This window comes from Ranitomeya imitator, chromosome 2, assembly GCF_032444005.1.
Source record: "Ranitomeya imitator isolate aRanImi1 chromosome 2, aRanImi1.pri, whole genome shotgun sequence".
Lineage (NCBI taxonomy): Eukaryota > Metazoa > Chordata > Amphibia > Anura > Dendrobatidae > Ranitomeya > Ranitomeya imitator.
Genome location: NC_091283.1, coordinates 268,139,738 through 268,151,781, shown reverse-complemented (window position 1 = coordinate 268,151,781; position 12,044 = coordinate 268,139,738). Strand labels below are relative to the sequence as shown.

At 46.8% G+C, this 12,044-nt stretch overlaps 1 protein-coding gene across 4 annotated transcripts in view; it reads left to right on the top strand.

Annotated features, from left to right (window-relative positions):
* GAS7 (growth arrest specific 7) overlaps nucleotides 1–12,044 on the top strand; it is a 111,552-nt gene that overhangs the window by 5,463 nt on the left and 94,045 nt on the right. The window contains exon 1 of one of the 4 annotated variants that reach the window (XM_069749134.1): nucleotides 5,354–5,415. The exons of 2 other annotated variants lie outside the window; for them this stretch is intronic. In XM_069749134.1, coding sequence (XP_069605235.1) covers nucleotides 5,362–5,415 — 54 coding nt within the window. In that variant the 5' untranslated portion in view covers nucleotides 5,354–5,361. Of the gene's footprint in view, nucleotides 1–5,353; nucleotides 5,416–11,301; nucleotides 11,463–12,044 lie in introns of those variants that run through there. One more of the 4 variants, XM_069749135.1, reaches the window with a different exon arrangement.

The following is a 12,044-nucleotide window of genomic DNA, read 5'->3' as shown; positions in this document are numbered from 1 at the left end:
ATAGCAGTTATATTCTTGTACATAGGAGGCAGTATTATAGTAGTTATATTCTTGTACATAGGGGCAGTATTATAGTAGTTATATTCTTGTACATAGGGGCAGTATTATAGTAGTTATATTCTTGAACACAGGGGCAGTATTATAGTAGTTATATTCTTGTACATAGGGGCAGTATTATAGCAGTTATATTCTTGTACATAGGGGGCAGTATTATAGCAGTTATATTCTTGTACATAGGGGGCAGTATTATAGCAGTTATATTCTTGTACATAGGGGGCAGTATTATAGTAGTTATATTCTTGTACATAGGGGGCAGTATTATAGTAGTTATATTCTTGTACATAGGGGGCAGTATTATAGTAGTTATATTCTTGTACATAGAGGTCAGTATTATATATATACTCTTGTATATAGTGGCAGTGTGGCCATTGATATATTTCTCTGGTTTATCTCCTGGTTCCAGTGATGCTCTGATGCTGAGTTTATGGTCGGTGACTATCCTCCTCCCGTGGTGACGTGCTGCGGGTGCGCTATATATTATGTGGGCAGTGTTGTGCAGTACTTTATGTTAACGGCCTCGTTAATCTCCCGGTGGATCTAGGGGACAATCACCAGGAAGAACATATGTTGTGACTAATAGATAATTACTGGCCCTTCTGGTGATCGGAGCGGGTCCTCCCGTGATTCGCAGTCCTGTCATCCATGTTACAGCCTATAAAATAATAAAAAACATTGATTGTAGTTTTGGGATCTGGTTTTCCCCACAATACCTTTTGAGTGGGCGCTCCGGTCCCCGTGACATGTCCCGATAGTTGCGTGCACTTCGTCTCCAGAGGCTCCAGGTTCACCTCCTGATAATGCCGCATTGTCGCTTGTATTTCTGATGTCCACAGTGAATCATCTTTTTTATGATCTGATTATATTCCGCTCTTGTATGAACTCTGTAGAATAATTAGGAAATTATGGAATTATCCAGAAATCACCAGGCTCAGCCAGGTTCAGTCACGCTCAATATTATGCGACCAGAAGAACCTCCAAAGAAAAGGCCAGAAGCAACATCACGAGGACCTATGGAGGATAGACGAGCGCCACCTCGTAGGGACCACCACAGATCTCTACCAGGTCCTGTTCATCCACCTCTTGAAGGCCTATAGGGTCACCCCAGGTGGGAGGAATCCCCTGTGTCTGCACTCGTGGTGACTTCCGAAGGAAGGGTGCCTCCGAGAGGAGCCCGACCGCCTCAGAGGGAGGTTACTTTGATGGAGGGGGTATCCTTTGAGGTTGGGATCTCAGAAGGGGAGCCCGACCACTGCCCCAGAGAAGGACCTCTGAAAGGGGGGTGGGGTTCTAGAGAATTTTGGCCATTGCTCCAAAGGCGGACATCTGAAGGTGGTGCCTCAAACAGGACCCAAGTCCACCCCCTTGGGGGTTATCGCGGAAGGGGGGTATCCTAGAGGAGACCAGCCGCCATCCCAGATGACGGATATCGTAAGGGGGCCTCCCAGAGGAGCCTGGCTTCTGTGCCAGAGGAGGATGCCCAAAGGAAGCTACCTCTTAGAGGAGCCCAGTTGCAGCCTCAGTGGGGGACCTCTGAAAAATGGCCTACTAGAGGAGTTCGGCCACAGCTCCAGTGAGAGAACTCTGAGAGGTCACTTAGAGGAGCCCGGTCACCACTCCAAAGGGGGACAGCTGCAGTAGGGCTCCCGAAGAATAGTTGGAATGTCACCCAAGACGGGGTCTCTGAAGGTGGGGCCTAATAGAGGAACTTGGCCACCACCCCAGAGGGGCTTTGGGGGTGGCTTCCTAGAGGAGTCTGACTTCTGCCCCAGAGGGTGGACCTCTGAATGTGAGGCCTAAAGTAGGAGCCCAGTTGTCCTCTTGGGGCAATCTCCGAAGGGGAGCCTCTTAGTACTGTCATCTCATAGGCTCCCGCTTCAGAGATCCCCCTAACTGCTGTCTCAGATGGACCTCTTAGAGGAGATTTGCCTCTGTCTGCCCCAAAAGTGGACCTCTAAAGATGGTTGAGGGTTTGAGGGGTGTTTTAGTGGTGAATAACCTCCTAAAATGGGAGGGGAGCACAACCTCCACTCTTCCGTTCAATGGACGGGGTGGGTTGGCCGACCTTCAAGGAGCCTGACTGCTGCCCCACAAGGGGTTGTGAAGAGGGTCCTCCAGAAAATTAATATTTCATGTTTGGTATACTGACATTCTCTCGAAGAAACCGTTGGTGAGCTGCAGCTTTGGCGCAGTGTCTCTGATATTAACCCCAGGGGTTAAGCATGCTCTCGGAAGAAGTGTTTGCGATCTATTGCTCTATTACGGCTGCATTTCACAAGTTGCAAAGTGACAGTGGCGACGTGAGAAAAATGTCTATTTTAAGGGAGTTTGAAGGTGATAATGGCGTTCGTGTTAGCTGAGGAATCGCTCCATGTCCTGAGTAGCGGCAAATGTGAGAAAACGCTTCCAGCAGAGGAGGCGAGCAGGATCTGAAGGCTGGGAGCACTATAGATGGTCTGCATGCAAGCTCCTCCCCTATTTGGGCAGGATTAGCCAATAATGAGTGCTGAAGTCACAAGGACACTCCCCTGCAGAGCCTTGTTTTCTCCGAAGTCAGCTAGGAGAGGCCGTTATTCTGGCCCCTGATTGGCTGATCTCATGTTTTCCAGGAATAATTAATGAGGGTCACAGGACGCACTGTAATGTCCTCCTCCCACTTGGTCAATTTCCTCCTCTGTCCACAATACAGAACAGGCTTTATGATAATGGAATATTTCACATTCCTGTAGAGACGGGCGATGCTAGTGTGGGAACGGGCCGCCATCATTTCCACGTGGGTCACATGATGCAGCGTTACATCATATTGCCAGGCGAGAATCCTCAGAGATCAAAGCCCCCCTTATGCTTCGTCTTCTGGGGTTCGGCATCTTTTACTGTTGGTGGTTAATTCAACGAGAAAATCGCGGTTCCTACAAGTTGTAATTATCACTTCAAAGGAAAATAGTTTTAAAATATTCAAATTTTCATTCGAAGGATGAGGGGGATGGGTATTGCTGTATATACTGTGGTACTGCGCAGTGTCCATGTATACAGGTACTTAGGATGACACCCAGTGTAGAGGGCAGGAGAGGTGGCATTGTGCAGCCAATATATAGGAGGAGTGGTACTGTGCAGTGTGTATATATACAGGAGGAGTGGTACTGTGCAGTGTATATACAGGAGACATGGCACTGTGCAGTGTATATACAGGACAGGAGGAGTGGTACTGTGCAGTGTACATATACAGGACAGGAGGAGCGGTACTGTGCAGTGATTGTTCTCTTGTGTCTACAAGACTGGGGAGTTCCACCACTCCTCTTGGGCTAGCTGCACAAAAGCTTTTCTGCCCTGTATGCACACATGGATTTTTCCTCTCTGAACCCTGTTCACACAGGTTATATACAGATGATCAGGTTTTTAAATACATCAGATAGGGATTGCATACATTAGTTAGGACTGCTCTGATATGGGTATACCGTGAAGATTGGTAGAGCAGCTTAGTATACATTTTTTGCAAAAAACGTATCAACCAAATACCCTGTTATTTACATCTTTTACTAGCACTTGCGGATTACTGCAAACATTTTTTCAAACTGAGTGTTTTTGGTTTTACCATTCTCTTTTGTGTCTTCAGGTTTCTTGGTGGTGTGTGAACATGTTCTTACAGACTTGTTCACTGTGCAAGTAGCCCATGTGTTCCTATATACAGGACAGGAGGAGTGGTACTGTGCAGTGTATATATACAGGACAGGAGGAGCGGTACTGTCACGATAATGGGAATATGCCATGTTTGAGTATCGCCCTAAAAGTTCCATGGCTTCCAGACACACGCTGTGGGCCTTTCCGACCCCCCCTCTTCCCACTCTGCCTGTGTGTGTGAATCCTAAACCCCTCATTTCACCCTTCCCTCAAGAATTTATATGGCTCTATGCTGCGAGCAGCCCAGTCTCCCTACCCTACTCATTCCCCCCCCTCCCACCTAGTACTGGTTAAAACTGGTACAGAAGCATGGGCTTCTATTGTTCTTTCAAGGTTACATACATTGGCACCGATCAGGGCTAGAGATATAAGAATTATATATTCCGGATGTCCATTGAGGGATCTAGAACTCCCTAAAACCGCTAGAAGCTAAACTCAATGAGTGCAAAGTACTGGTTTCTCCGTAAGCGGTTCATGTAAGTACGCCATGTTTACACTTAAAAGAATCACCCCGATATGGTGCACCTCGTGATACTGGTGTGTTTCGCATACGAGATTCATACAGCGAGCTAGGTAGAAAAATGGTTGCCATAACACTAGGTAAAAGGGAAGGTTTCAGCCTCTAAGTGAGGTCACCACAGGGGGAGTGCCTTGGTTTTAGGCTAGGAAATAAGTAGTGAAGCAAGCAGTCTTGCTTGGGGTCTAGCTGCTACACAGACTTATGATGCATCGCCCCTTGCTCGCCCCTCCTCACAGCTCACGGTCAGCCATGAAATAAGATGACATAACAAAATGTAAGTGTTCTTTTCAATGTTAATCCCATTTTATTTGTAATTGTATTGCACATATGATATTTTTTTTCTTTATAGATCTTTTTATACCTCTGTAAACACTGCCTACCTTTTTAGAGTAAAATATATATTTACTAGCTTGTCTTTCCTTGCTCTATAACGAACTGTCGTATCCTCTGAGGTGAATTACGCTACTAATCTGGGTTGGCTCCAGACCTGTTACTAATTGAGAACTCAGAGCTGGTGGCAGCATAATTTGTCCTGTGCAATTGAGTCTTTGCAGCGACCTGCGGTGTTGATAATTATTGTTCCCACCTGAGTGGGAGAAGTTATATCGCCCTCCTTGCAGCGTGCCCAATAGCCAGTACATAGCAGGCAGCCTTTCTGGCAAATAATTACCCTTGGTGCAGTACCCTGACTGACCTGAGGGTAAGGGGAGCACCAGAGAGCTGCAAGTTCCAAACCGGAACTGGGAAGTGGGATATAGATAAATCCCCTTCAGAAAGAACCAGTGACAACCAAACAACCCCGGTTCATGACAAATTGGTGTGAGTGGTGGGGATGATAAAGGTATCCTCCCGGTGAACCGTGACATATTGGTGGCAGCGCGGTGAGATTCCTGACGGGTACTGTGCAGTGTATATATACAGGACAGGAGGAGTGGTGCTGTGCAGGATCCATAATTACTGAATAGATCCAATTGTTTAACCCTGGAACTTTCTTGGCTTCCTTCTCTGTCACTCGCTCGTTGTCTCTCCGTGGTACATTGTTTCCTTAGGTAATATGACTACTTTATCCTGGAAGGATCTTCTCTTTCTCGCAGAGCGAGCGGCTGATGCACCTACCCCGCAGCTCCAGCGCAGCCCACAAGTGCCTAGCGATAAACACGGTAAGATCCAGAATATTGAGTCACCCTGTGATGCTGCGGTAATAGATCAGAGGCCGTGTGTACGCTGTAGGGCCAGCAGGGGGCAGAGTCTCTGCTTCGTGTTATATCCATTAATTCTCAGTACCTCCCTTTAATTTCAACAGTGGCATTTGATTACTGTATGTAGCTGGGTTTAGACCCAGGTTGTGCCCCATCGACACTAAGCGGGGGCGGGGCCTGTGAGAAAATCCACCTGCATGCTGGATCGCACTGGGAGCAGTGGGGTTTTATAGGCAGCCAGGTACCTTTAATATGGCAGCGCCCAGTGTGCAGCCGGGCGCCCCGATGGTGTGATTAGAAATCTGTGATTAGGGGAGGAGTAACCTGGCTCCGCCCCGATGGTGTGATTAGAAATCTGTGATTAGGGGAGAAGTAACCTGGCTCCGCCCCTGATGGTGTGATTAGAAATCTGTGATTAGGGGAGGAGTAACCTGGCTCCGCCCCCGAGGAACCATTTTCGTGTTTTTCTCTTTGTTGCTACTAATTGACGGGTATGAGGGATGTGCTGGGTGTCTGAATCTAATGGGAAGGAGACTTTGTTTTATTCCTGCTGTTCTGGTTCCTTGTGACCCAGTGTCCTGACACCGCCTCACTAATGTGCTAATTTATGCGCATCCGTTCATTATCGATGCATAAATAATGAGGCGGAGACAAATGACTTGTGATTGGGCCGTGCCCGCCCCGGGGGAAGGGAGCTCAGAGGCGCGCTCCTGGGAATATGGACGCTGAGCTCGGATACATTCCTGGCCGGATGAGATACTGCCCTGACTAATCCGCTTTGGTTGTAGGAAGCCTTGAGGAGCAGACGAGAGCAGGTGGATACGGTGGTGTATCTAATCCTACCACGTGTTATATTGACTGCTGACCTGATGTATCTCAGCACAGGATTAGATGCATAACTCCGCTATTCTCATGTGTGAGTGTGCTGAATCTTGTACCTGGGTTAGATACTCAGCAGAGATTATCACACTTTTTAGGTTAAGATACTGTGGTTTAGCAGATGGCATCACAAGTTTTAGGATTAGATACGCTGCTCCTCCTGTGCGATAATGTCTGCTCAGCCACTGTATCTCAGCTTATGATATATACTGAGCTGTGTATCTAATCAGGCTAATAGTATCCGACATAGCAGATCATGTAGGTTGCTGAGCTGTGCATCTAATTCTACCATATGTGATACGACCTGCTGGTCTGTGTATCTAAGCCTACGCTACAGGATGAGATGCAGCAGCTCCTGATTGGACTGGCAGTATCTGATTATGCTTTTTGCTGACCTGTGTATCTAAGCCCTTCATGTGGGATACCAGGAGTGCTGCGTATCTAAGCCTCACATTTCCCTCCCGGGAGTTGTATCTTTTTCCGTGCTCATTGCGGTTTGCTTTGGCGTTTCTCGTGTTTGCGCCAATACAGGGTTCATGGCGCAGGTTAACCCTCCGGGCGCCGCTCGCCTCGGCTCTGACTGGTGGGATGGAGCGATGAGCCCACCGTGAGGCTCGTGAGTCATCCAGGGCAGCTTCGGGACACGGCAGGGCGAGGAGCCGCCTGCTTACAAGCTGCTTGGAATAAGTTCAAAAAGTTTGGCACGAAAGTCTGTGGTATGTGGAATAAAGGAGCTGGAATGACACATTGTGACAGAAACCTGACATGAAAGGGAAGATGCAGAAAGTGGGAACACCTCTCCTAATGCTGACAGCACACTGAAAAACATGTGCCCCGGTGAGGCATAGCCGAGTGTACGGAGAGCGCCCCGCTGCGGCATAGCCGAGTGTACGGAGAGTGCTCCGGTGAGGCATAGCCGAGTGTACAGAGAGCGCCCCGGTGAGGCATAGCCGAGTGTACAGAGAGCGCCCCGGTGAGGCATAGCCGAGTGTGCAGACAGGCGCCCCGGTGCGGCATAGCCGAGTGTACGGAGAGTGCCCCGGTGAGGCATAGCCGAGTGTACGGAGAGCGCCCCGGTGAGGCATAGCCGAGTGTACGGAGAGCGCCCCGGAGAGGCATAGCCGAGTGTGCAGAGAGGCGCCCCGGTGCGGCATAGCCGAGTGTACGGAGAGTGCCCCGGTGAGGCATAGCCGAGTGTACGGAGAGCGCCCCAGTGTGGCATAGCTGAGTGTGCAGACAGGCGCCCCGATGAGGCATAGCCGAGTGTACGGAGAGCGCCCCGGTGAGGCATAGCTGAGTGTGCAGACAGGAGCCCCGCTGCGGCATAGCCGAGTGTGCTGACAGGCGCCCCGCTGCGGCATAGCCGAGTGTACGGAGAGCGCCCCGGTGAGGCATAGCCGAGTGTACGGAGAGCGCCCCGGTGCGGCATAGCCGAGTGTATGGACAGCGCCCCAGTGCGGCATAGCCGAGTGTACAGAGAGCGCCCCGGTGAGGCATAGCCGAGTGTGCAGACAGGCGCCCCGGTGCGGCATAGCCGAGTGTACGGAGAGCGCCCCGGTGAGGCATAGCCGAGTGTACGGAGAGCGCCCCGGTGCGGCATAGCCGAGTGTACGGAGAGCGCCCCGGAGAGGCATAGCCGAGTGTACGGAGAGCGCCCCAGTGTGGCATAGCTGAGTGTGCAGATAGGCGCCCCGATGAGGCATAGCCGAGTGTACGGAGAGCGCCCCGGTGAGGCATAGCTGAGTGTGCAGACAGGAGCCCCGCTGCGGCATAGCCGAGTGTGCTGACAGGAGCCCCGCTGCGGCATAGCTGAGTGTGCATACAGGAGCCCCGCTGCGGCATAGCCGAGTGTGCAGACAGGAGCCCCGCTGCGGCATAGCCGAGTGTGCAGACAGGAGCCCCGCTGCGGCATAGCCGAGTGTGCAGACAGGAGCCCCGCTGCGGCATAGCCGTGTGTGCTGACAGGCGCCCCGGTGCGGCATAGCCGAGTGTGCTGACAGGCGCCCCGGTGCGGCATAGCCGAGTGTGCAGTCAGGCTGACAACTCTCCCAAATTGTCCAATGTTTTGGAGGGTGAATAGACGGGGATGTCAGCTGTCATGTGATTGATAGTAAAGCTGCTTGCATCTACCGGTCCACACCTACCGGCCGATCAACCATGGAGTTAAGCAGTGGCTTCCATACTGTCGTCCAGGTGACCTTCCGCACTTTATATCGACCTGTGATCTGTCTGTCATTCTTCCTCAGAGTTTTTATTTATGACCACAGATATCTGGTCATGTGATCTAACTTAACTCCGCCCATGAGGAACTCGGAATGTTGTTCTCCCATATCACAAAGTGACCGGCGTCATAAAGAAACATATATACTTTTGTGACACAGAGGCTTCTAGTTCTTCAGGGGTGGGGTTATAATTGTACCTGGTCCAGTGGTCAGATTTCATTATGACCCCACCCCTGAGGAACTCAGAAGGTGATTAACCCCACCCCTGAGGAATCTAGGAGCCATTTCTCCTTCTGTTACAAAGTATGGAAGTTTCTTTATAACCACAATTAGATATGTGATCATGTGATCACTTAATTACCATAAGCCCACCCCCGAAGAGCTCAGAAGGCGATTTCCTCTGAATTACTAAGCATAAATCATCTTATCCTTTTTTTTTCCTGCTACTTTGTGTCCTGCGTTAGTCACCCCAGAGATCATTACGGTAAATTAACCTCTGCTTATCTGGCTCCTATATGGTAGAACACGCTATTATCATCCATATCATCGTGCAAATGGCGTCACATTATTAGCGCACTTAAATGACCTTCAATAATAAGTTACACTGGGCTGGGTTATTGTACAATCGCCCGCTGTTATCTGCCATTAGTCTCTGGGCAAATGTCCTAGAGCAGAGGCTGGACGGGCACCAAAGGGATTCCTGCAGAAAAATGCCGAGAGCAGAGATAAGCGGGCAAGGAGCGGTTCTGTAATAAGTCCGTCATCACCGCGTGTGCGCGAAAATAAAGGAGCAGCACACACAGTCCGCCATTAATAGGAGAGAAGTCTGATATAGAGCAGCGATAAGCGACACATTGTAGAGAAGACACATCAGTAATAAACACATAGGGGGCAGTATTATAGTAGTTATATTCTTGTACATAGGGAGCAGTATTATAGTAGTTATATTCTTGTACATAGGGAGCAGTATTATAGTAGTTATTCTTGTACATAGGAGCAGTATTATAGTAGTTATATTCTTGTACATAGGGAGCAGTATTATAGTAGTTATATTCTTGTACATAGGAGCAGTATTATAGTAGTTATATTCTTGTACATAGGGGCAGTATTATAGTAGTTATATTCTTGTATATAGGAGCAGTATTATAGTAGTTATATTCTTGTATATAGGAGCAGTATTATAGTAGTTATATTCTTGTACATAGGGAGCAGTATTATAGTAGTTATATTCTTGTACATAGGGAGCAGTATTATAGTAGTTATATTCTTGTACATAGTAGCAGTATTATAGTAGTTATATTCTTGTACATAGGGAGCAGTATTATAGAAGTTATATTCTTGTACATAGGAGCAGTATTATAGTAGTTATATTCTTGTACATAGGGGCAGTATTATAGTAGTTATATTCTTGTATATAGGAGCAGTATTATAGTAGTTATATTCTTGTATATAGGAGCAGTATTATAGTAGTTATATTCTTGTACATAGGGAGCAGTATTATAGTAGTTATATTCTTGTACATAGGGAGCAGTATTATAGTAGTTATATTCTTGTACATAGGGGCAGTATTATAGTAGTTATATTCTTGTATATAGGAGCAGTATTATAGTAGTTATATTCTTGTACATAGGAGCAGTATTATAGTAGTTATATTCTTGTACATAGGAGGCAGTATTATAGTAGTTATATTCCTGTACATAGGGAGCAGTATTATAGTAGTTATATTCTTGTATATAGGAGCAGTATTATAGTAGTAGTTATATTCTTGTACATAGGGGCAGTATTATAGTAGTTATATTCTTGTACATAGGAGCAGTATTATAGTAGTTATATTCTTGTACATAGGGAGCAGTATTATAGTAGTTATATTCTTGTACATAGGGAGCAGTATTATAGTAGTTATATTCTTGCATATAGGAGCAGTATTATAGTAGTTATACTCTTGTACATAGGAGCAGTATTATAGTAGTTATGTTCTTGTACATAAGAGCAGTATTATAGTAGTTATATTCCTGTACATAGGGAGCAGTATTATAGTAGTTATATTCTTGTACATAGGAGCAGTATTATGGTAGTTATATTCTTGTACATAGGGGCAGTATTATAGTAGTTATATTCTTGTACATAGGAGCAGTATTATAGTAGTTATATTCTTGCACAAAGGAGCAGTATTATAGTAGTTATATTCTTGTACATAGGAGCAGTATTATAGTAGTTATATTCTTGTACATAGGGGCAGTATTATAGTAGTTATATTCTTGTACATAGGGGGCAGTATTATAGTAGTTATATTCTTGTATATAGGGGCAGTGTTATAGTAGTTATATTCTTGTACATAGGGGCAGTATTATAGTAGTTATATTCTTGTACATAGGAGCAGTATTATGGTAGTTATATTCTTGTACATAGGGGCAGTATTATAGTAGTTATATTCTTGTACATAGGAGCAGTATTATGGTAGTTATATTCTTGTACATAGGGGGCAGTATTATAGCAGTTATGTATTGTACACAGATGGTAGTATTATATTGTTATAGTGAGCTCCTGCAGTGATTCTCCTGTATTTGGGTGTTTTCTCGCTCTCGCTCATTTGCTGACAGCTGTGACCTTAAACACATTTTTTCCAAAACAAGAGGAATAACAAGCTGTTGCTGCCAACTTTTGATTTTACACAGGGAGGATTGTTTGTGGGATGAATCACTCGGGGCCTTTTTATCTTTATTTTGGTCAGGGGAAGGGCTGCCGTATTGGGGATATCGGTATTACGTTGGCCACATATGTTGCGGGTCGCCTCTGATTTGTTGATCCGGCAGCTTTTTCGGATATTGGATATATACGGTTTCCTCCCCAGCTCCACCCCAGGATTGTTCCTGGACGGGTCGGTGTGAGGATGACCCTGGAGGGACGGTATGTTAGCACTCAGTGAGTGGTTTATTACTGTGTGGTATGATGGCATTATTTGGGTATTGAGTTGTAGTGATATTGTGGTGCAGTTATCGGTGTTACCCATTGTATGGCGGTAATATTTGGGTTTTGTGGGTTTTTTGTCATTGTATGTACGTTTTTTATTTGGCTGTTGAACTGAAGTATTGTGTGTTAAATATACAGTACTGCTGAGTGTGCATTGTATGGTGGTAATGTATTCACTGTATGGCAGTAATGTGTGCACTGTGTGGCGGTATCATGTGTTAACTATGGCGGTGTTATGTTTTCGCGGTATTATGTAGGTGCTGTATGTTGGTATTAAGTAGGCACTGTATGGCGGTGTTATGTTGGTGCTGTATGGCAGTATTATGTAGGCGCTGTACTGCATGCGGTATCGTGTGCACTGTATGGTGGTATTACGTTTTTGCTGTATGGCTGTATTAGGTAGGCGCTGCATGGCGGTGATATGTAGGCGCTGCATGGCGGTGTTATGTAGACACAGTATGTCTGTTTTGTAGACACTGTATGGCGGCGTTGCGTAGGACAGTATGGCTGTGTTATGTA